At 32.3% G+C, this 20882-nt stretch overlaps 1 protein-coding gene and 1 long non-coding RNA gene across 2 annotated transcripts in view; one reads left to right on the top strand and one right to left on the bottom strand.

The window, feature by feature from the left end:
* The window catches only part of LOC134716175 (tetratricopeptide repeat protein 38-like), a 22850-nt gene extending 1968 nt beyond the window's left edge, over positions 1-20882 (top strand). The window contains exons 2-14 of the mRNA XM_063578984.1: positions 3852-3929; positions 10830-10911; positions 11324-11495; positions 12934-13107; positions 13609-13684; positions 14103-14222; positions 16146-16205; positions 17173-17211; positions 17742-17823; positions 18124-18289; positions 18763-18925; positions 19973-20046; positions 20576-20882. Of these exons, the coding sequence (XP_063435054.1) occupies positions 3852-3929; positions 10830-10911; positions 11324-11495; positions 12934-13107; positions 13609-13684; positions 14103-14222; positions 16146-16205; positions 17173-17211; positions 17742-17823; positions 18124-18289; positions 18763-18925; positions 19973-20046; positions 20576-20666 (1377 nt within the window). The 3' untranslated portion in view covers positions 20667-20882. The remainder of the gene's footprint in view (positions 1-3851; positions 3930-10829; positions 10912-11323; positions 11496-12933; positions 13108-13608; positions 13685-14102; positions 14223-16145; positions 16206-17172; positions 17212-17741; positions 17824-18123; positions 18290-18762; positions 18926-19972; positions 20047-20575) is intronic.
* LOC134714249 (uncharacterized) lies at positions 9101-10577 on the bottom strand. Its single transcript, XR_010106521.1, has 3 exons — positions 10139-10577; positions 9641-9707; positions 9101-9205 (listed from the first exon to the last, which is right to left on the bottom strand). It is a non-coding gene; the product is annotated as an uncharacterized LOC134714249 (long non-coding RNA).

Genomic DNA, 20882 nt, shown 5'->3' with positions numbered 1-20882 from the left:
TAAAATTCAAGAGTTAATCTAAAAATGAGGGCACTTTCTCTAAAAATGAGGGTGCTTTTCATATGGCCTTCCAAATACCGTTTCGATCCCTAACATCACTGAAGAGACATTTATTGTCGAAATCCGGATATGGTGTACTAAAGAAATATTGACACCGAATGTTTGTGGCACAACATCCTGTCCACAAGTTAACAATTTTTTTTCTTTCTGTGACGTATTAAATTTATAATAAGATCCATTTTGTTACAACCTGTGATCAATTTTATTTGGCATTCGCCAATGGCAGTCAGCAGGGTTAAAGAACATCAGTTGTTCGACCTGTTAGTCAAATGCGTTTTGTTTAAATATACTTTTTCACTCTTTTGGTCTTTTGGAAAATGTTGTTTGTGCTGTTTTTAGACCCTTCTACAACGAAATTTGTTTGACATGCACACGTATAAAAATTGCGGTTTTTATCCAACGCAGTCATAGGTTTGAACGTAGTTTTCAATTTAGACTCGTTTATATTTTTTGTTTGGGCATGTATCATATTTTCCCTCCGGTTTATATGATCCGTTCATCCTATATATTGACTCTTAAAATTCAAGAGTTAATCTAAAAATGAGGGTACTTTCTCTAAAAATGAGGGTGCTTTTCATATGGCCTTCCAAATACCGTTTCGATCCCTAACATCACTGAAGAGACATTTATTGTCGAAATCCGGATATGGTGTACTAAAGAAATATTGACACCGAATGTTTGTGGCACAACATCCTGTCCACAAGTTAACAATTTTTTTTTTCTGTGACGTATTAAATTTATAATAAGATCCATTTTGTTACAACCTGTGATCAATTTTATTTGGCATTCGCCAATGGCAGTCAGCAGGGTTAAAGAACATCAGTTGTTCGACCTGTTAGTCAAATGCGTTTTGTTTAAATATACTTTTTCACTCTTTTGGTCTTTTGGAAAATGTTGTTTGTGCTGTTTTTAGACCCTTCTACAACGAAATTTGTTTGACATGCACACGTATAAAAATTGCGGTTTTTATCCAACGCAGTCATAGGTTTGAACGTAGTTTTCAATTTAGACTCGTTTATATTTTTTGTTTGGGCATGTATCATATTTTCCCTCCGGTTTATATGATCCGTTCATCCTATATATTGACTCTTAAAATTCAAGAGTTAATCTAAAAATGAGGGTACTTTCTCTAAAAATGAGGGTGCTTTTCATATGGCCTTCCAAATACCGTTTCGATCCCTAACATCACTGAAGAGACATTTATTGTCGAAATCCGGATATGGTGTACTAAAGAAATATTGACACCGAATGTTTGTGGCACAACATCCTGTCCACAAGTTAACAATTTTTTTTTTCTGTGACGTATTAAATTTATAATAAGATCCATTTTGTTACAACCTGTGATCAATTTTATTTGGCATTCGCCAATGGCAGTCAGCAGGGTTAAAGAACATCAGTTGTTCGACCTGTTAGTCAAATGCGTTTTGTTTAAATATACTTTTTCACTCTTTTGGTCTTTTGGAAAATGTTGTTTGTGCTGTTTTTAGACCCTTCTACAACGAAATTTGTTTGACATGCACACGTATAAAAATTGCGGTTTTTATCCAACGCAGTCATAGGTTTGAACGTAGTTTTCAATTTAGACTCGTTTATATTTTTTGTTTGGGCATGTATCATATTTTCCCTCCGGTTTATATGATCCGTTCATCCTATATATTGACTCTTAAAATTCAAGAGTTAATCTAAAAATGAGGGTACTTTCTCTAAAAATGAGGGTGCTTTTCATATGGCCTTCCAAATACCGTTTCGATCCCTAACATCACTGAAGAGACATTTATTGTCGAAATCCGGATATGGTGTACTAAAGAAATATTGACACCGAATGTTTGTGGCACAACATCCTGTCCACAAGTTAACAATTTTTTTTCTTTCTGTGACGTATTAAATTTATAATAAGATCCATTTTGTTACAACCTGTGATCAATTTTATTTGGCATTCGCCAATGGCAGTCAGCAGGGTTAAAGAACATCAGTTGTTCGACCTGTTAGTCAAATGCGTTTTGTTTAAAAATACTTTTTCACTCTTTTGGTCTTTTGGAAAATGTTGTTTGTGCTGTTTTTAAACCCTTCTACAACGAAATTTGTTTGACATGCACACGTATAAAAATTGCGGTTTTTATCCAACGCAGTCATAGGTTTGAACGTAGTTTTCAATTTAGACTCGTTTATATTTTTTGTTTGGGCATGTATCATATTTTCCCTCCGGTTTATATGATCCGTTCATCCTATATATTGACTCTTAAAATTCAAGAGTTAATCTAAAAATGAGGGTACTTTCTCTAAAAATGAGGGTGCTTTTCATATGGCCTTCCAAATACCGTTTCGATCCCTAACATCACTGAAGAGACATTTATTGTCGAAATCCGGATATGGTGTACTAAAGAAATATTGACACCGAATGTTTGTGGCACAACATCCTGTCCACAAGTTAACAATTTTTTTTTTCTGTGACGTATTAAATTTATAATAAGATCCATTTTGTTACAACCTGTGATCAATTTTATTTGGCATTCGCCAATGGCAGTCAGCAGGGTTAAAGAACATCAGTTGTTCGACCTGTTAGTCAAATGCGTTTTGTTTAAATATACTTTTTCACTCTTTTGGTCTTTTGGAAAATGTTGTTTGTGCTGTTTTTAGACCCTTCTACAACGAAATTTGTTTGACATGCACACGTATAAAAATTGCGGTTTTTATCCAACGCAGTCATAGGTTTGAACGTAGTTTTCAATTTAGACTCGTATATATATCAAACCTATGACTGCGTTGGATAAAAACCGCAATATATATATACATATTTCCACGAATAAACACATAATAACACATGCTTCGACTCTCCGTTCTTGGGAGAAAATTTCAGTGACACAATGACAAAGTATCAACACAATGACAAAGTATCAACATAATGACAAAGTATCAACATAATGACAAAGTATCAACATAATGACAAAGTTAGAATCATATAATGACAAAGTATCAACACAATGACAAAGTATCAACATAATGACAAAGTTAGAATAATATAATGACAAAGTTAGAATAATATAATGACAAAGTATCAACACAGTGACAAAGTATCAACATAATGACAAAGTTAGAATAATATAATGACAAAGTATCAACACACTAACAAATTATCAACATATAATTACAAAATATCAACACAATGACACAGTATTATCATAATGACAACGTTTCATTATGTAATGACAAAGTATCATTATACAATGACAAAGTATCATTATGCAATGACAAAGTATCAACATAATGAGAAAGTATCATCATAATGACAAAGTATCAACATATATTGGCAAGGTATTATCATATAACGGCAAGGTATTATCATATAATGTCAAAATATCAACATATATTATTATATCATCAGAGGATAAGACAACGTTTACGGCGTTCCATAGAAATGACTCGTAATTTCATGGTTTTAGCTTTAAAGAGAAGTACTAGAACTGAATGCTTCTTTTAGTAATTTGATATGGTTGTAAAATCGTTGATGGTACGCATATCTTTAGTACAAAGCACTTCTTTTGCGTTATATACAAAATGTGTTTTATTGTTTGATGGATACAAAAAAGAGATATGATAGTTTTGCATACTATTAGTTGCGGGACTCAATTGGAGATTTATTAGTTGAAATTGAGCAGCTAAAAGAAAACATTAATAGAGCACACACTTGCAAGTGCGCACAATTTCCTTCCAGTAAACGTTGAATAGATGTCTTAAAATTTGTAGCATTAACCAATCAAAATGAACTTTACAAAATAATTATTATTTTATAGGCTTGGATTGACGCTGGACTTCCTTTGTCGACAACCAGCAATGAAGCATGCAAACTATACGATGCCTCCGTCACCCAGGTATGAAGTTCCTTCATGACATTTTTTTTGGTACATTTTTGACAACTACAATTTGAATGTTAAACATAAAAGAAAAAATTACACACGATATAATACTGTTTATTATTGTTATATTTTACTTTTGTTTGTCATCGGTTCAATGATAAAGAACATGAACTACAAAGAGTATATATTGTTTCCATTATTGTATATTTTATTATTTTGATCTAATCGTCATCGGTGAGTTCTATGTAGATTAGACACACGTATGGTGTATTAAGCCTCGTACCTTTGATAACTATTAGCATGTCGAAATGTTTTATTTTGATGTTTATGTGTGTTTTTCTCTGTTTTTATTTGCACTGTAGCCCTATCATGTAATATTGTTATTTTATTGTTATATTTAACATTGCCATTAAAGCGCGAGGTTTGGCTAGTCGCAAAACCAGGTTTCTAATATGACGTTCTTCTTTAGCTTTAGGTACAAAGCCATGTTCTAATTCGAATAGAACACGGGCTGCACGTGATTGACGTCACAATTGAAATTGCAACGTCAGATGAATTTTGAACAACGCCAGAGATCAAAATGGACATTTTTGATGGTGTTTCTCGCTAGGAAATTAAATAAATATATTTTAAAAGTAAGTTTAAAAATGTTTCTGTTATTTTTTATATAAATAAACTGCTGATTTTCTATAACGTTTTTGGTTCATCAAATCAAAATGGCGACATTTCGAACGTCTACTATAGGTCCGCTTCGAAGTACAAAAATTCAAAATATTCCTATTAGAATCGAAATAATTCTATCATGCCATGCCCTATGCTCATTTTAACATGGGTAGGCATTATATTTGTAAACATTTAATACCTCGATAATGCTCGGTATTAAGATATTAACAAATATAATGCCTACCCATGTTAAAATGAGCATAGAGCATGGCATGAAAGAATTATTTCTTAATCAACCCACCATTTTTCTTTAAATGTCCCGTACCAAGTCAGGAAAATTGCAGTTGTTATCTTATAGTTCGTTTCTGTGTGTGTTGAGTTTTAGTGTTTCTGTTGTGTCGTTGTTCTCCTCTTATATTTGATGTGTTTCCCTCAGTTTTAGTTTGTAACCCGGATTTGGTTTTTTTTCTCAATCGATTTATGAATTTCTAACAGCGGTATACTACTGTTTCCTTTATTTGTAACATTACAAGATAACATTACGTATAACTGTTTCTTTTTTAATTAAGTCTCTCAAAATTAAGAATCAAAACGTGGTCGTTTTGTGTGTATTACAGTCAAGGGTTCTCTCACCCGAATGGTATGCTTATATTAAATTTATAAACATCGACTGAACTTCTCTGATATTTTGTAGACTTTTAACGGATTTTATCAACTGTAAAAGGTTTTTAAAACAGAACACCGATTAAAGTCTTAGCAGTTTAAGAATTGTGTTTATACCAAATAAAGACCTTTTTTTTTAATTTTGTCATTTGATTGGTTTCTATTAAAGTATATCTTCATCTCGTTTAATTCATAACGATATTAGAGCAGACCAAACTTTTACACATGCTACTATAGTTTCTCCAAAAACAACTATTTTCCAAAAATAAAGACATTCCAAAATAAACCAACAGACTAAGTAACTGAACAGGCCGAAATTTAGAATTCTTCATTTGCTTGCCTTATAAAATAGTTATAACTAAATAATAGTTGACTATGTATAGGGTTCTGGATAGTTTTATTATTCAAATGAAGCATCAAAAGAAACCCTGTAAAATAATATTACATTAAATAACAACGTATATAAATCAATTCTCTTAAAACATGTATTATATCAATCTGATAAATTTACGTAATATGTGTACTCACAAAAATTAACCAATTGATTGTAAAATACGTCACAGTTTATGAAATTAACAAAATGTGTAATTAAACCTTATCTTATCAAAATATAACTTTCTGTGACGTTCGAAACAGAATTTAACTTGTCAGAAAAGCAAAATAGAAATATAGTTTCTCATTTAGCAAAACATTATAATATACGAATTAGCCGTTAAAACTATAAACAAACAGTCTAAGCACAATAAGCATTAATTAAGCAAATAGCAACAAGCAGTTAATTAATAAATATAAGATAGCTAAACAAAGCAAAATAACTAAGCTAATAAAATAATAAGCAACTAAAAATGAACACTCATTCTTACCTCGTATGAGGTACAAAGGTTATGCCTCTAAGTGTATCTACATCATATGCAGAACTCTGTCAAATACCTGTATAACAAATACTAAATTTTAGTTACTATGCACAGACTTATATAGTATTTAAAATCTATCAATCGGAGACAAAAATATTATAAAGACTCTGAAAAGTATTTATCAAGTTAACCTTTTACTCATTTACTCTCGGACTCATTCTGCTCAAATATGCGGCATTCAATACGTTAATATTTACACTATTTATTCTCAGGCTTAAATTATGTAGCTCAAATGTAAATCAATAATGTGCCTGTTATAAAAGTTACGTTAACATTTTAAATAGTTTATAACATTCATTCACCAATCACACGATACACATTCTTACTACGAATTCATGCTAAAATGGAAAGTTACTCATGCGTGAAATACTGATTAATCCGGTAATAAAATTACAATGAAAGTAAGATAAAGACAGAATATCTAAAGAGATAAGTGAGCAAACTGACCTGAAACAATCGTGGAATTCCTCCAATACAAATGATACTAAATAGGAAACAGCAAATAAAGTAAATGAAACGTCTGTTCGGTTTGAACATCAATCCACAATTAAATATAGACTTAATATAAATAAACCGCCAAAAGATATATAAACAATGAAATAGCAGAAAGTGTGCGGTCAAATCAAGCGTAAAACACTGACCATCAGAATAGTAGAAGTGAGTAACAATCATGGCCAAACTAGTCAATCGTCAAAGTCCGTGAATATAAAATACGAATAGTACCACTCATAATTAATTACAATCCGTAATTAATCTATTTGAAAACGAAAACACAAATATGCATTAGGAATAAAATCATCTTTATTTAAAGTAAATTCAAATAGGAAATAAAATATAAATTACAAAATCATATCAGTATTTATTCAATCATGAATAAATACACGCTAGCACATACTCCTCCCTGATCTGAAATGACGTCCCGTCATTTGCTCTGTGGAGTTTTAACAATATCTAAAATCGTCTTTGCTGCTTCTGTTTGTAGATCTTCAAATAAGTTGGTTTCTGCTAATGACGTAATACACTGGATCCTCTGGTACCAATCCTTTTCTGTGACCAAACTAGCTGAATGCGATGTATCATACTTACCTGACCGCATCCAAGCTGGTTGTCTTCTTTCCCTGGTAGACCGTCTAATAGTCGGAGAAGATGACGACGAACTGTCTTCAGGTGGATTCTCCTGCTGTTCTATGTCATTTCTACTTTCTAAAGCGCTTCCCTGTTCTTCTTCGGAATCTGTCTCATCATCTGTCGTAACTGAATCAGCCTGAGAAAGGGCGTCCCCATCAGATCCTGAAGCTTCTGTCTCTAATACCTCATTTTGCTCTTCTTGCTGTGATGTTAAATCTGTAACGGATGGGTTACTGTCATCATCAGCATCTGAATGTACAATGACCAATTCAACGGACTCCTCATCAGAAGATTCATTCTGTCTGTAGTCCTGAATTGGTACTGGTCTATCGGGTATCATTGTAGGTGGTACTTCTGTTGGCTTTCTTTTTTTTTGTCGGTACTGGTTTGTTCTTTTCATTATATTCTTGTGTTTCCGTGATGAATCCTACAGGTAGTAAATGGTTCCTGTGCAAATTTCGCTTCTTTCCACCGCCATGTTCTTTTTGCACTGTATAAACTGGAATGTCTTTGTTTGGCTGATCAAGAACACGGTAAGAATCCTTTTCCCATTTGTCAGAGAGCTTATGTCGTCCTTCAAATGCGTTGATTCGTACTAGTACTCTATCTCCCTTCTGTATAGTTGCACCACGAACCTTAGTATCATAACCTCCTTTTTGTTTCAACTGAGCTTTCCTTGACATTTCTGCTGCAGCCTTGTGTGCATATTCTAGTCTATCTTTGAGGTTGTTGATATGATCTTGATTCTTTGCTTCCTTCCTTAAACCAAAAGCAATATCTACTGGTAATCTCGGATTTCTCCCAAACATCCAAAAATATGGTGAGTAGCCTGTTGAATCGTGTCTGGTACTGTTGTAGCAATATACTAATGGTCCAACATAAGCCTTCCAGTCTCTCTTCTGTTCAACCTCTAGGGTTCCCAGCATACTCATTAATGTCCGGTTAAACCTCTCGCATTGTCCATTTCCTTGTGGGTGATAACTGGTGGTGCGAGATTTTACCATTCCGGTTAACGTACAGGGTTCCTTAATAAGCTTAGACTCAAATTGTGGTCCCTGGTCTGAGTGAAGTCTTTCGGGAAGTCCATAGTGAACAATGTAGTGGTTGTAGAGTGCTTCAGCTGTTGTTCTTGCTGTCATATTCCTTGTTGGTATAGCTTGTGCAAACCTGGTGAAATGGTCTGTAATTACTAAGACATACTGTTGTCCTCCCTTCGATGGTTCCAGGGTTAGATAATCCACACATACAAGCTGTAACGGTGCCGTGGTCTGAATACTTACCAGAGGTGCTCTATGATTAGGAATGGTTTTCCTCCGTAAACATCTGCCACAGTGTGAAAGCCATTCCTCGACATCTTTCGCCATACCTGGCCAATAAAAGCGGTCCCTGAGTAGTAAAAGAGTCCTATCTTTTCCCTGGTGTCCTATATCATTGTGGTATGCCTGTAAAATGGTGGTGATAAGTTGTGATGGTAATACAAGTTGTTTCTTCACTTCATCTTCACTATTAACTACCCTGTATAGAATATCATCAATAATATGTAGGTGGTTAAATTGTCTCTTCAATATGGGGTCTCCTTTATCAGGTTTCTGCTGTTTTTCTACCATCTCTATCCAACGTGTTATCATCTTGTCGTGTTGTTGAGCTTTTCTCCAATCTATGATGTCAGTGGTTGATGGTCCATCTAACACGTTGTTCTCTTCGTCCTGAACTAAGTTGGGGTTAATGGCTAAACATTCTGCAAAAGGTGTTGGTACAACTGCATCACAGATGGCACGTACGGAATCAATGTTGATGTCTGATCGATCTTCAGTCCCTACGTGGGCGCCAAAATGTAGTCGCACTATCTGGGCGTAAATAATAGTTGACTATGTATAGGGTTCTGGATAGTTTTATTATTCAAATGAAGCATCAAAAGAAACCCTGTAAAATAATATTACATTAAATAACAACGTATATAAATCAATTCTCTTAAAACATGTATTATATCAATCTGATAAATTTACGTAATATGTGTACTCACAAAAATTAACCAATTGACTGTAAAATACGTCACAGTTTATGAAATTAACAAAATGTGTAATTAAACCTTATCTTATAAAAATATAACTTTCTGTGACGTTCGAAACAGAATTTAACTTGTCAGAAAAGCAAAATAGAAATATAGTTTCTCATTTAGCAAAACATTATAATATACGAATTAGCCGTTAAAACTATAAACAAACAGTCTAAGCACAATAAGCATTAATTAAGCAAATAGCAACAAGCAGTTAATTAATAAATATATGATAGCTAAACAAAGCAAAATAACTAAGCTAATAAAATAATAAGCAACTAAAAATGAACACTCATTCTTACCTCGTATGAGGTACAAAGGTTATGCCTCTAAGTGTATCTACATCATATGCAGAACTCTGTCAAATACCTGTATAACAAATACTAAATTTTTGTTACTATGCACAGACTTATATAGTATTTAAAATCTATCAATCGGAGACAAAAATATTATAAAGACTCTGAAAAGTATTTATCAAGTTAACCTTTTACTCATTTACTCTCGGACTCATTCTGCTCAAATATGCGGCATTCAATACGTTAATATTTACACTATTTATTCTCAGGCTTAAATTATGTAGCTCAAATGTAAATCAATAATGTGCCTGTTATAAAAGTTACGTTAACCTTTTAAATAGTTTATAACATTCATTCACCAATCACACGATACACATTCTTACTACGAATTCATGCTAAAATGGAAAGTTACTCATGCGTGAAATACTGATTAATCCGGTAATAAAATTACAATGAAAGTAAGATAAAGACAGAATATCTAAAGAGATAAGTGAGCAAACTGACCTGAAACAATCGTGGAATTCCTCCAATACAAATGATACAAAATAGGAAACAGCAAATAAAGTAAATGAAACGTCTGTTCGGTTTGAACATCAATCCACAATTAAATATAGACTTAATATAAATAAACCGCCAAAAGATATATAAACAATGAAATAGCAGAAAGTGTGCGGTCAAATCAAGCGTAAAACACTGACCATCAGAATAGTAGAAGTGAGTAACAATCAAGGCCAAACTAGTCAATCGTCAAAGTCCGTGAATATAAAATACGAATAGTACCACTCATAATTAATTACAATCCGTAATTAATCTATTTGAAAACGAAAACACAAATATGCATTAGGAATAAAATCATCTTTATTTAAAGTAAATTCAAATAGGAAATAAAATATAAATTACAAAATCATATCAGTATTTATTCAATCATGAATAAATACACGCTAGCACATATGAACATTAACTTAATAAATTGAGTTTGTTGTCAGTGGTTGTAGTATCTTACTCTGAGTGATCCCGGTATCTTGTGAGTACAGGCACTTGTCTCAGAGATTATTTTTCTATATACCTTGATAGAACACCTTTTAAGGTATATATAATATAGAAAAATAAATTCTGCGACAAGTGCCTGTGCTTGTGAGTTCGTAAAGATGCATCATGCATATCTATCGTCAAAATTGTTTTAAATTGCCCTCAGGCAAGTGGTATGTACGATGAACCATCTGTGGGAGGCCTAGAAGAGAGTATGAAGAAAATGATAGGGGCAGATCCAAAATTTGGTAAGCTGAATTGTATAATGACAAGTAAAGTTGCCTTCACGTTGTCTGCTTATCGTACACATATTGTTTCATTATAGCAGAGTTAATGTAGACCACAGAGATGAAAAGAGAGGAAAAAAGCAAAGGTTGCATACCATGATATGGTATCAAATCGGCGACTTGATATTGTAGGGTTTATCATTTATATTAATTATAAATTGGATATTTTTAAATTTCGAAAGACACTGATATGGGATAAATATGATTCAAGTCCAATTGTTAAATGATGCACTTTTTAAGTTAGATCCTGACGAATAAAGAAGAGAAACAATAAAAACAAAATCAAAAACTATAATTCATAATTGATAATATAAACTTATAGAATAAGAATTAAATTGGTTAAAGATAGTACATTTATTACTTTTGATATTAGTAATGGGCCATGTGTTTGCAAACAATCTATGTTTGGGAGGACCAGAAAAACCTTTACACCTGAATGCAGAACTGAAAACTAAAATGGACACACTCAATGCATTGGTACAAGAATCAAAAATAACAGACAGAGAAAGAAAACATGTAAATGCTTTAAATATGTATGCTCAAGGGTAAGTAAACGGAAATTAAAATAATGTGTCAGTTTAATTGTTACAGCACTGGTTTGATACCTCTGCGGGTGGACTATCAGTCCCAAAGTGTACCATCATCCAAGTAGTCAGTTCTACGCTACTGACATGATTTATAACAAGCCATTATAAACTATTCCGGTTTTTTTTCGTTTGATTTTTTTTACTTTGTCATTTCGGGGCCTTTTAAAGCTGACTATGCGGTATGGGCTTTGCACATTGTTGATGGCCGTACGGTGACCTATAGTTGTATATTTCTGATTCATTTTTGGTCTCTTGTGGAGTATTTTCTCATTGGCAATCATACCACATCTTCTTTTTTTTTATATTTGTTAACGTTAACAAAATTCTAAAACCTTTAGATTTTCCAGTATAAGTCAAGACTGTTAAACCCTTAGTTTCAATTTGATCCTGCATTATCACATCGTTGCCTTTTCTTGTTCATAATACACATGAAGTTAAACATCAAACAACCCACGACTAAAAGTTTCCATTTCGTCGATGAAATTCGTTTTTGTTTGCATTTTACGTACTGGCTGAATAGTTGTGGTACTAGTAAATTGATCTGTTCTCGTGTGATATCCACACAGTTTACGTACATCGAATTTTATCGAACTTGCTGTTATAAACTTTGGAAATCATTTTAGATTAAGGAATTTAACTCGATCTAATTACAATATTGATCTCTGATTACGTTATACTACTCATATGTAGTATAATGTAATCAGATATCAATATTTTAAATAGATTGGAATGTAACTGTTCACTGTGTTTGGCAAAACTTTCAGGAATTTGGGTACTCAATGCTCTTCGTCTTCGTGCTTTATTTGGCCTTTTAACTTTTTTGGATTCGAACGTCACTGATGAGTCTTTTGTAGACAAAACGCGCGTCTGGCGTATACTAAATTTAGTCCTGGTATATTCATAGGTAACAATCCATAGCTCTGATCTTTTTCAGATTTGGTTACACTTTTGTAGTTATTATTTTTTTTATTCAGCTCAGTATATTTATCGTTTATATAAGGTTTGGATTTTTAATCATTTTGGGGTCAAGTTAATGAAGAGACAATCGTTTTAAAATGCGAATTTGGGTGCAGAGAAATTGGTACCATTAAAACGTTATTACTACCACTTGGTTGATACCTCTGCCGTTAGACTATTAGCATATACTTCGGTTTTGGCATGAACATACTGTTACTGATGTTTATTTGTGATTATAAAATTTTGGAAATCATTTAAAATTTTAGGAATGTATCTCCCCTAAGGTTTTGTATTTTCAATTATGTATACCTCAACAATCTTTGAAGAGACATTTTTTTTTATTGAAATGCTCATTGGCGCATTGAAAATTGGTACCTTTAAATGCAGACGCTTATGAATCATGCATGTGATTAAACATGGTTTTATATTTGTTCCTAAGAAAACGTTACGATGCTGTCAAACTATGGGAAGATATTCTGGTTGACTACCCAACGGATCTTCTGGCATCTAGACAAGCTTTTCTTACGATGATTAACCTAGGGATGCCTAAAGAAAACAAGGACATAACTACGAGAGTACTTCCAAGTTACAAAAAAGACACACCTGGTTATAGGTAAAATGGTTTTATTTTAAGTCACAATTTTCGATTTTCTCCACTGTCTTTTTCGAATCTTATATTTTGATTTACGTTTAGTCTAACAAAAACTTTGATACATTTGTGACAATTGTAACTGAGTATCTGGATAATGTACAGTTTAAAGGATGAAGGGATCAGTTTTAAACATACAAACTGAAAACATCTTTAAATTTAATATAATATTATTGTTGACATGATACTACTGCAAATTCAAAATTGAACAGGAAAGGAAAAATAACAATGTATACCAATTCAGGGCAGTATGTCTTTTCTTTCGTTTATTCGTCTGTAAAATGATAAATTTGATTGTTGTAACCGAACACACCCGGCAATAAATGTAAACACATAGGCTAGCCAATACCAGATATAGTTAAGGTATTAATATACACAATGGAACGAACGTATTTCTAATCAGTTGAAAGTCAGTAAATGAACTAATTATTTTCTTCGTTTATTTTCCCTATGTTTATATTGTAGCATAATTCTGAGCTGGCAAGCATTTTGTTTGGAAGAAAACAATTTTTATGATCTTGCAGAGAAAACAGCAAAGCGGGTAAAAACAGTTTTGTATTTTCCCTTTTTCAGTCAAAAAGAGAAATTAAGATCGAAAGATGTTTTTTTTAAATGTGGAATGAGAAGGGATACAGCCACATACTATTGTTTGTGTTCAGTTTCTTTAATCTTTTTAAAATTACCAGTTTGTATGAAAATTTTGAAGTCCTCTGATAAATATAAAAAACAGGATGTACTTTTGGTAATTTATTTATCTTATATGAAAGAAACCATATCACCAGAGACATGACTCTATTATCATACATCTTATGTATATTGAATACGATTAGATTTAAATCCATGGTTACATTAGAACATTGAAATACAAACTACCGCTTGACTTAGTTGTTGGTTGCATAAACATGCTGAATTGTATTAAATATGAAATGCACTTATCAACATTTTATTGGTTATTTTAGTGTCTTGAAATGGAAAGACGTGAAACTTACGCAACCCATGCCTTGTCACATGTTTATCTGATGCAAGGTCAACACGAGAAAGGTATAGAGTTCATACTATCAACAGAAAACGATTGGAGTGTAAGCTTTTATTTCTTAAAAATGTTACATATTCAGTTAGAGACATATTTACTTGTTGAGATAAAACATAATTTTTCACCTAAATGTTCAAGTTTTGATATTCCAAAAATACACTGTAGTATAAATAATCTTATATGTGAAAATATAAGTTTACACGTATTTTATTATTGAAATTTTATATATTAAAAAGTATATTAAGGAACATATTGCCTTAATGCAGAGCGCTCTGATGGTTTCTTCTACTAGTTTGGCAATACATTTGGTCCGTTTTGGTTCAAGGTATCAGCTCTTCAAGTTTTTTGTTAGATTTGTATTTTCCAATGTTTGCGCCTGGGGCACCTGTGAAGAGACATTGTGTCTTCAAACTTTACCCATTTATGTTACTACTACCAGTGGGTCGATGTCTCTGCTAGTGGAGTGTTAGTCCCCAGAGATATAACCAACCAAGTATTGCATGAAAAAAGTGTGTTTTTTTTTATCGAAATTTGCTGTTATAAAAGATTGGAAATCTTTTGAAATTACGGAATATATTTTAGTCATTCGAATATCTGATTTTATGTCCTGGTTTTGGCTATCTTTTTACTTTTGGTGGTTTTATCAGCTCTTCAACGTTTTTGTGAGCCCAATTGTCGAAAAACGCATCCGGACCGGGTGTGTAACCGTTACTAACACTAGGTCGATGACTGCTGTTGGTATGTTTTAAAATATTCCCGAGGGTATATCCAAGCCAAGTATTGGCATGAAAAATGCTCATTGAAATTTGCTGTTGTTAAAAAAATCTGAAATCAGTTGAAATTAAAGAACATATATCCCTCACTAAGATGAATTTTTGATCCAGGGTTTGGCTATTCCTTTTTTACCTTGTAGGTTCAATCGGCTGTTCTACGTTTTTATTAGGTTTGTGAAGGCAAAGGAAAGGTTTTTACAAACGTAAAACTAATGAACTAAAAAACAGCCTTGGCCTTTTTAATGTGAGCTGTCTGGACCATGTGTTTTTCGTTCATGTTAATCTTAGATTGTAAATGTACAAAAAAAATTTCCCAACAAGTAGAATGTTTGTGGGCTGTTGTGACTGTCTATATCTTTGGTTATTTTTGCCCTCTATTTTATGTGTTTTTTTCCACCAAAATATATAACAAATGTGGCTTTAGATATTTTTGTTTCTCTGTCAGTTTGTTCATTTTGTGATTATTTGTATTAATAATAGGTTTTTATTTTCGATTGAACTTCATGATATTTTGTTTTATTGACATGAGGATAAAAGCACATCAGTATATGAAATGTGTGACTTTTTGAACAATCTGTTTTGAAAGATGTGTAAATCTCATAACAAATACATGTAAAAATAAATGGTGTTCAACAATTCAACCTCTCCAACTTCTAGAGCTTATGGTTCAGTGTATATTCACTTGTTTGTGTAAATGTCTTTCAATTTCAATTGATATGTTAAAGTGTGTCTTTCTATTTTGTAAGGTAAAGGTTAGGGTAAAACCTCCTGCATTTTTTTGCACCTGTCCTAAGTGAAGGACCTGATGTTCAGTGGTTGTCGTTTGTTGATGTGGTTTATAAGAATTTCTCGTTTGTTATATAGATTGGACCCTTGATTTTCCCGTTTGAATGGTTTTACGCTAGTAAAATTTTGGGCTCTTTTTAGCTTGCTGTTCGATGTTAGCCAAAACTCCGCAATGAAGACCATAAATTGACCTATCTTGGATAGAGAGTTATCTCATTAACACTGGTACCACATCTTCTTATATCTACGAATTACAAAATGTATAAAGGTATTTTTAAACATGTAAACAGTGCTGTAATCTTTTTCTCTTTTTCTAAAAATGCAAGTTACTTTTTTGTTTTTCAATGGAAATATCGACAAGATCGTGTTCTTTAAAACCTAAAGAAGTTATATTTTTTTTATATTTATAGCGTGCATGTTATATGGCCTGCCATAACTACTGGCATCTTAGTTTAGCGTACGCAGAAAAGGTAAATATTATAATTATTTTTTTAATCAGCAGTTTATACTGTATTGTTTTTACTGCTTTTATTAATAATTCATCACTTTAAAAATGGTCATTTTTTTATCAAGAATCAACAGTAGTAGAACTCATGTTTGTTTAGATCCTTACTTTCAAATCTGTTTGTTATGAGGTCATTTTACATTATGTGCTCTTTTCCCGATTATGACTTTTTGACTAAACGTTGTTTTGCATGACACCTGATGCCTATCATAGCAGGTTAAACTTACATGTTATTTAAACACAACCGTTCTCGCTGTTTTGGAGTTTATGCGATTCCACCAATTCGGTATCCTGTTTTGTCTCTTCTGAATCGATATATGAGATTTGAACACCAATAAACCACATTCGCCTAATTTTCTCTGTAAAACAGTTTTATAATATGAATAATAAAGGATATGTTATAAAAAAGATTATGAATAAGATGATAGATACAAGGATCAATATTTTGTACGCTAAATGTGCGATTCGTTAGCATATTCATCTCGCGCTTGTATACATTTCAGAGTTCCACTTCGCCGACTTCGTTTTAGATTTTGGTGTTTCAACTATTTTTATTGGAACGCCACTTTAGTGTTATGTAAACGAAAGGCTAGTTTTGCGTATTAAAAACAATAAGATATCGAATGGTATCCTCGGTGTTCAATATTTTTGGGATTTTACTTTTTACTTTATGACTGTTTTTAATGCACTACAAGTAGTCAGCTAGCCTGTGATCCTGGCTCACTGCTGGACAGCGCAGCAGAGATAAGGTATTATTTCCAGGCTACGTCTTGCACGCTATGATGTTTTTGAATGTATTTTTATTTAATATTATTTTATATGATCTGGAGGAAAACTGCAAACGCTTCAACTATTTTTGTTTTTTGTTTATCATTATATGGAAATCCTTTTTACAGAACATAACCATTATGTTTATATTTCTTTATAATTAGGGTGATTTCAGTGAAGCTCTTGGGATATTTGATACACAGGTAAGCCAATACATTACATTAATTCAATCATAAGTATAATATTTAAACAATTAGTCAATACATTACATTTTAATGAAATCATTAGTATAATATTTAAACAATAAGTCAATACATTATATTTTAATGAAAGCATTAGTATAATATTTAAACAATTATAAGTCAATACATTATATTTTAATGAAATCATTAGTATAATGTTTAAATAATCTGTCACTATACTTTAATTTGCTTCAATGTCACACTTTGAGAGCATGCATTTTATATATTGATGTTTGAGTTTCTTTTGCTTAATACATCCCTGGTTTTCAAATATTATGGGTATAAGGTAAATCATCAAACAGTGCTTCAAACGCACAATTGTTTCACATAAACTTATCAGAGATACCAGGATTAAATTTTGTATTTACGCCAGACGCGCGTTTCGTCTACAAACGGATCATCAGTAACATAGTTATTTTACGATTGAATACTCTTATATAGTCAATTGCAACCAAGAAATTATAACTGATTTATATTTTTCAAATATTCAGATTGGGCCACGAACAAAAAATTCAAAAAGCGACTTCAACCTGACTGATGCAACTGGATTATTGTATAGATTGAAACTGGAAGGTATGCACATATGCTGACACTTTCTTTCATTTGCTGGTGAAATAAAAGTTAAATACTGCAATGGTGTGATCGTTTTTGATGAAACATAAACCTTATTATATATGCAATATTAAAGTTGAATCGATTATAAATTATTTCATGTTCAGTTAGACTTAAAATAACTACTGGATTGATAGATTATTCCTAATTAAAAATCAATTGGCGCTAGTATCATGTGAACTGAAAGAAATAGGGACATGAATATTTCAAATTATTATAAAGACTGAACTGAAACTGATAGCTTCTCTCAACTTCTTGTAGGCGTAGATGTTGGTAATCGTTGGTCAGTATTAGACGAAACTTGTGATGTTCATATGTATGGACATGGACAAATGTTCACTGAAGCAAACCTCCTTCTTTCATGTTGTCATAATCAGGATAAAAGTAAAAGAAACAAACTCCTTGAGTCTCTGAAACAGTACGGAAAGTAAGCATTACATAAAGGCAATAGTAGTATATCGCTGTTTAATAGTCAAATCGATGAAGCGAAAACAAATCCTGGTCACAAACAAAAACCGAGTAAAACACATCAACCATAAGAGGAAAACAATGGAATAATAGAAACACTGAACTGCTACAAAAACGAACGCCAACATACATAGAGAGGGTCTATTTGATAACAACTGCTATATTCCTAAAATATAATATTAGCATTCAGGTAAAAGAATAAGGACATTGCAATATGGAGACTGTGCTCCAAACTTGTATTTCATGAGAAGATGTCATTCATCGATATCATTAAAACGTACATATCACTATACCCTTTTCATACCACACTGCAACTGACTGAAATAGAATGAATATTTGCAGTGACTACCTGTTGAAATCTATAGCATTTATAAGATATGTATATCTTGTTTACTAAATATATGTAAAACTACCACAATTTTTTTGATACAGGAATGATCCAGAAGACTGGGACAGTAAGAAGATTGTATCAGAAGTAGGGATACCTTTGTGTGAGGGTATCGTAGCCTTTGAAGATGGCGATTACAGTAAAGCTGTTGAATTATTGTATCCTATACGATATGAAATAATAAAGATTGGCGGAAGTGATGCACAGGTTGATATTACATTGCATAAATTATTCAGAAAACGTTGTCTTGGGTACATGATTCTACACAAATCAAAGCTATACTTTTGAGTACAATCAATTGTTGCTATAATAATGAATGGTGCATATTAATGTTTTTAATGAGTAAAAATCAGATATAGCACTTTTTAAAATTATCAAAACAAATAATACTGGACTATACTGCATAAAATAAAAACGCAACATACACTTGATTTACTTAACCAGGTCAGATGGATGATTTGATGGAAATGTTTAGACAGACTTTTTCTAACAAGGGCTTTGATAGTAATGGAGAGTTTGAGATTCTCTATAGAATACTTTAAACAAATATATAAAAGATGTGGAAGAAGTTTCCAGCCATTTCAGTGTGAGCCGAGTCTCCGTGTTGAAGACCGTACTGTTGCCGACAATGGTTTACTTTTATAAATTATGACTTGGATGGAGAAATGTCTCATTGACACTCATACCAGATCTTCTTATATCTATTGTCAATGAAATTTGCATATTATACTATAAATACGAGAAACAAACAAAGGCTTTATTTGTTTAAAATCTACCAATTCGGTTTCATTTCAATAAGGTTTCATGTTAAAACAGATAATGAAACAAGAAAGACAATAAAGAACTGGCAATCCTATCACATCTTCTAAGTTTAATAAATCATAGCTTGAAAAGTAAACAAAAGTTTGATATCACATATATACTTCATTCAATAAAGTAATATATTTCAAAATATGTTTTCTAATCAAAAGGTTATGTAGTCATAATTATAGATTATCGTTGATCATCTCAATTGATTTTCTCGCTTTGGCCGATAAGTCAAGTGCGAGAAAAGCAATCCAGGTGAGATGATCGTGACGTTGTCAATTTCATGTCAATTTTTGCAACTAGCAGTGATTTTCCATCTCAAGCGAGTAGTACGATATGAAAAATTATCACTTAGAAAGATTAACGAAATCCACAAAATAGCGAATAACTATTATTATATTAGCTAAAACATGAACTGTCCTACAAACATAGATATGTATATTGTAGAGAGATGTTTTCTATCAATTATTGATCCACTCCACATTAAGGTCTCCTAAACAGGAACACAATAGATTAGGCAGGTAAGTTCAAAGTTACCATAGATTTGGCTACCTTAATAAAATGATTGTTTGGTGGTCGAATGTGGAGATTTTTTTTTCGTATTTTTATCTCTGGCCAGGTCAAACCAAAGTCTTGAAAATCGTTATTTGGTAGTCCTACTTTCCTTAAAGCATTGATATATTTAAAAGATCAAACGCTGGTCGGTTATTTGTCAAAAGTATGTGTGCAGACTTTTACTTTGTGGACAAGCACGTAAAAAATCCGACTCGGCATGCCTAATCTGGTATCTTTTATGAGTTTGATATTTTCCATCGTTATAACTAATGTGCTGTTTTCACAGTTTATTATAGTTGTAAATAAAGGCAACAGTATTAAACCGCTGTTCGAAACTCATAAATCGATAGAAAAAAAAACAAATCCGGGTAAAGCATGAACGACCCTGTGTACAGTGCCATGCATAATTACGAAAATGACAAGCAATGAAGATTGTCTATCGTTTACTATAAATGAAATAACAAACACATGTATACATGTTTTTTTCTTCTTCAGAATGCTACTATCGGAGCGCAGAGTTGCAAAAGAAAGTGATTCCTGGACCGATAGATTAATGGCACAGTTTGTTACAAGTCATAGTACATGATAATGATATTCTTGACGAATATATTTATCCCATTGTTACCGGTCAGGAAATAAGATTTGTTTATTATATGATGATGGACATAGGAATGATAAGCTGATGAAGTCTCCGTCGTAAATATGATAACTAGAACTGTTAATTATTAATACCAACATGTATTGGTAAATGACCAGAGGAACTTAATGCTATTACTTACAATAATAATATTCAAGATTGAAA

The sequence above is a fragment of the Mytilus trossulus genome, chromosome 4 (assembly GCF_036588685.1).
Source record: "Mytilus trossulus isolate FHL-02 chromosome 4, PNRI_Mtr1.1.1.hap1, whole genome shotgun sequence".
NCBI classification, from domain to species: domain Eukaryota; kingdom Metazoa; phylum Mollusca; class Bivalvia; order Mytilida; family Mytilidae; genus Mytilus; species Mytilus trossulus.
Note: the sequence above shows the minus strand (reverse complement) of the source record. Positions and strands in the feature narration are given on the sequence as shown.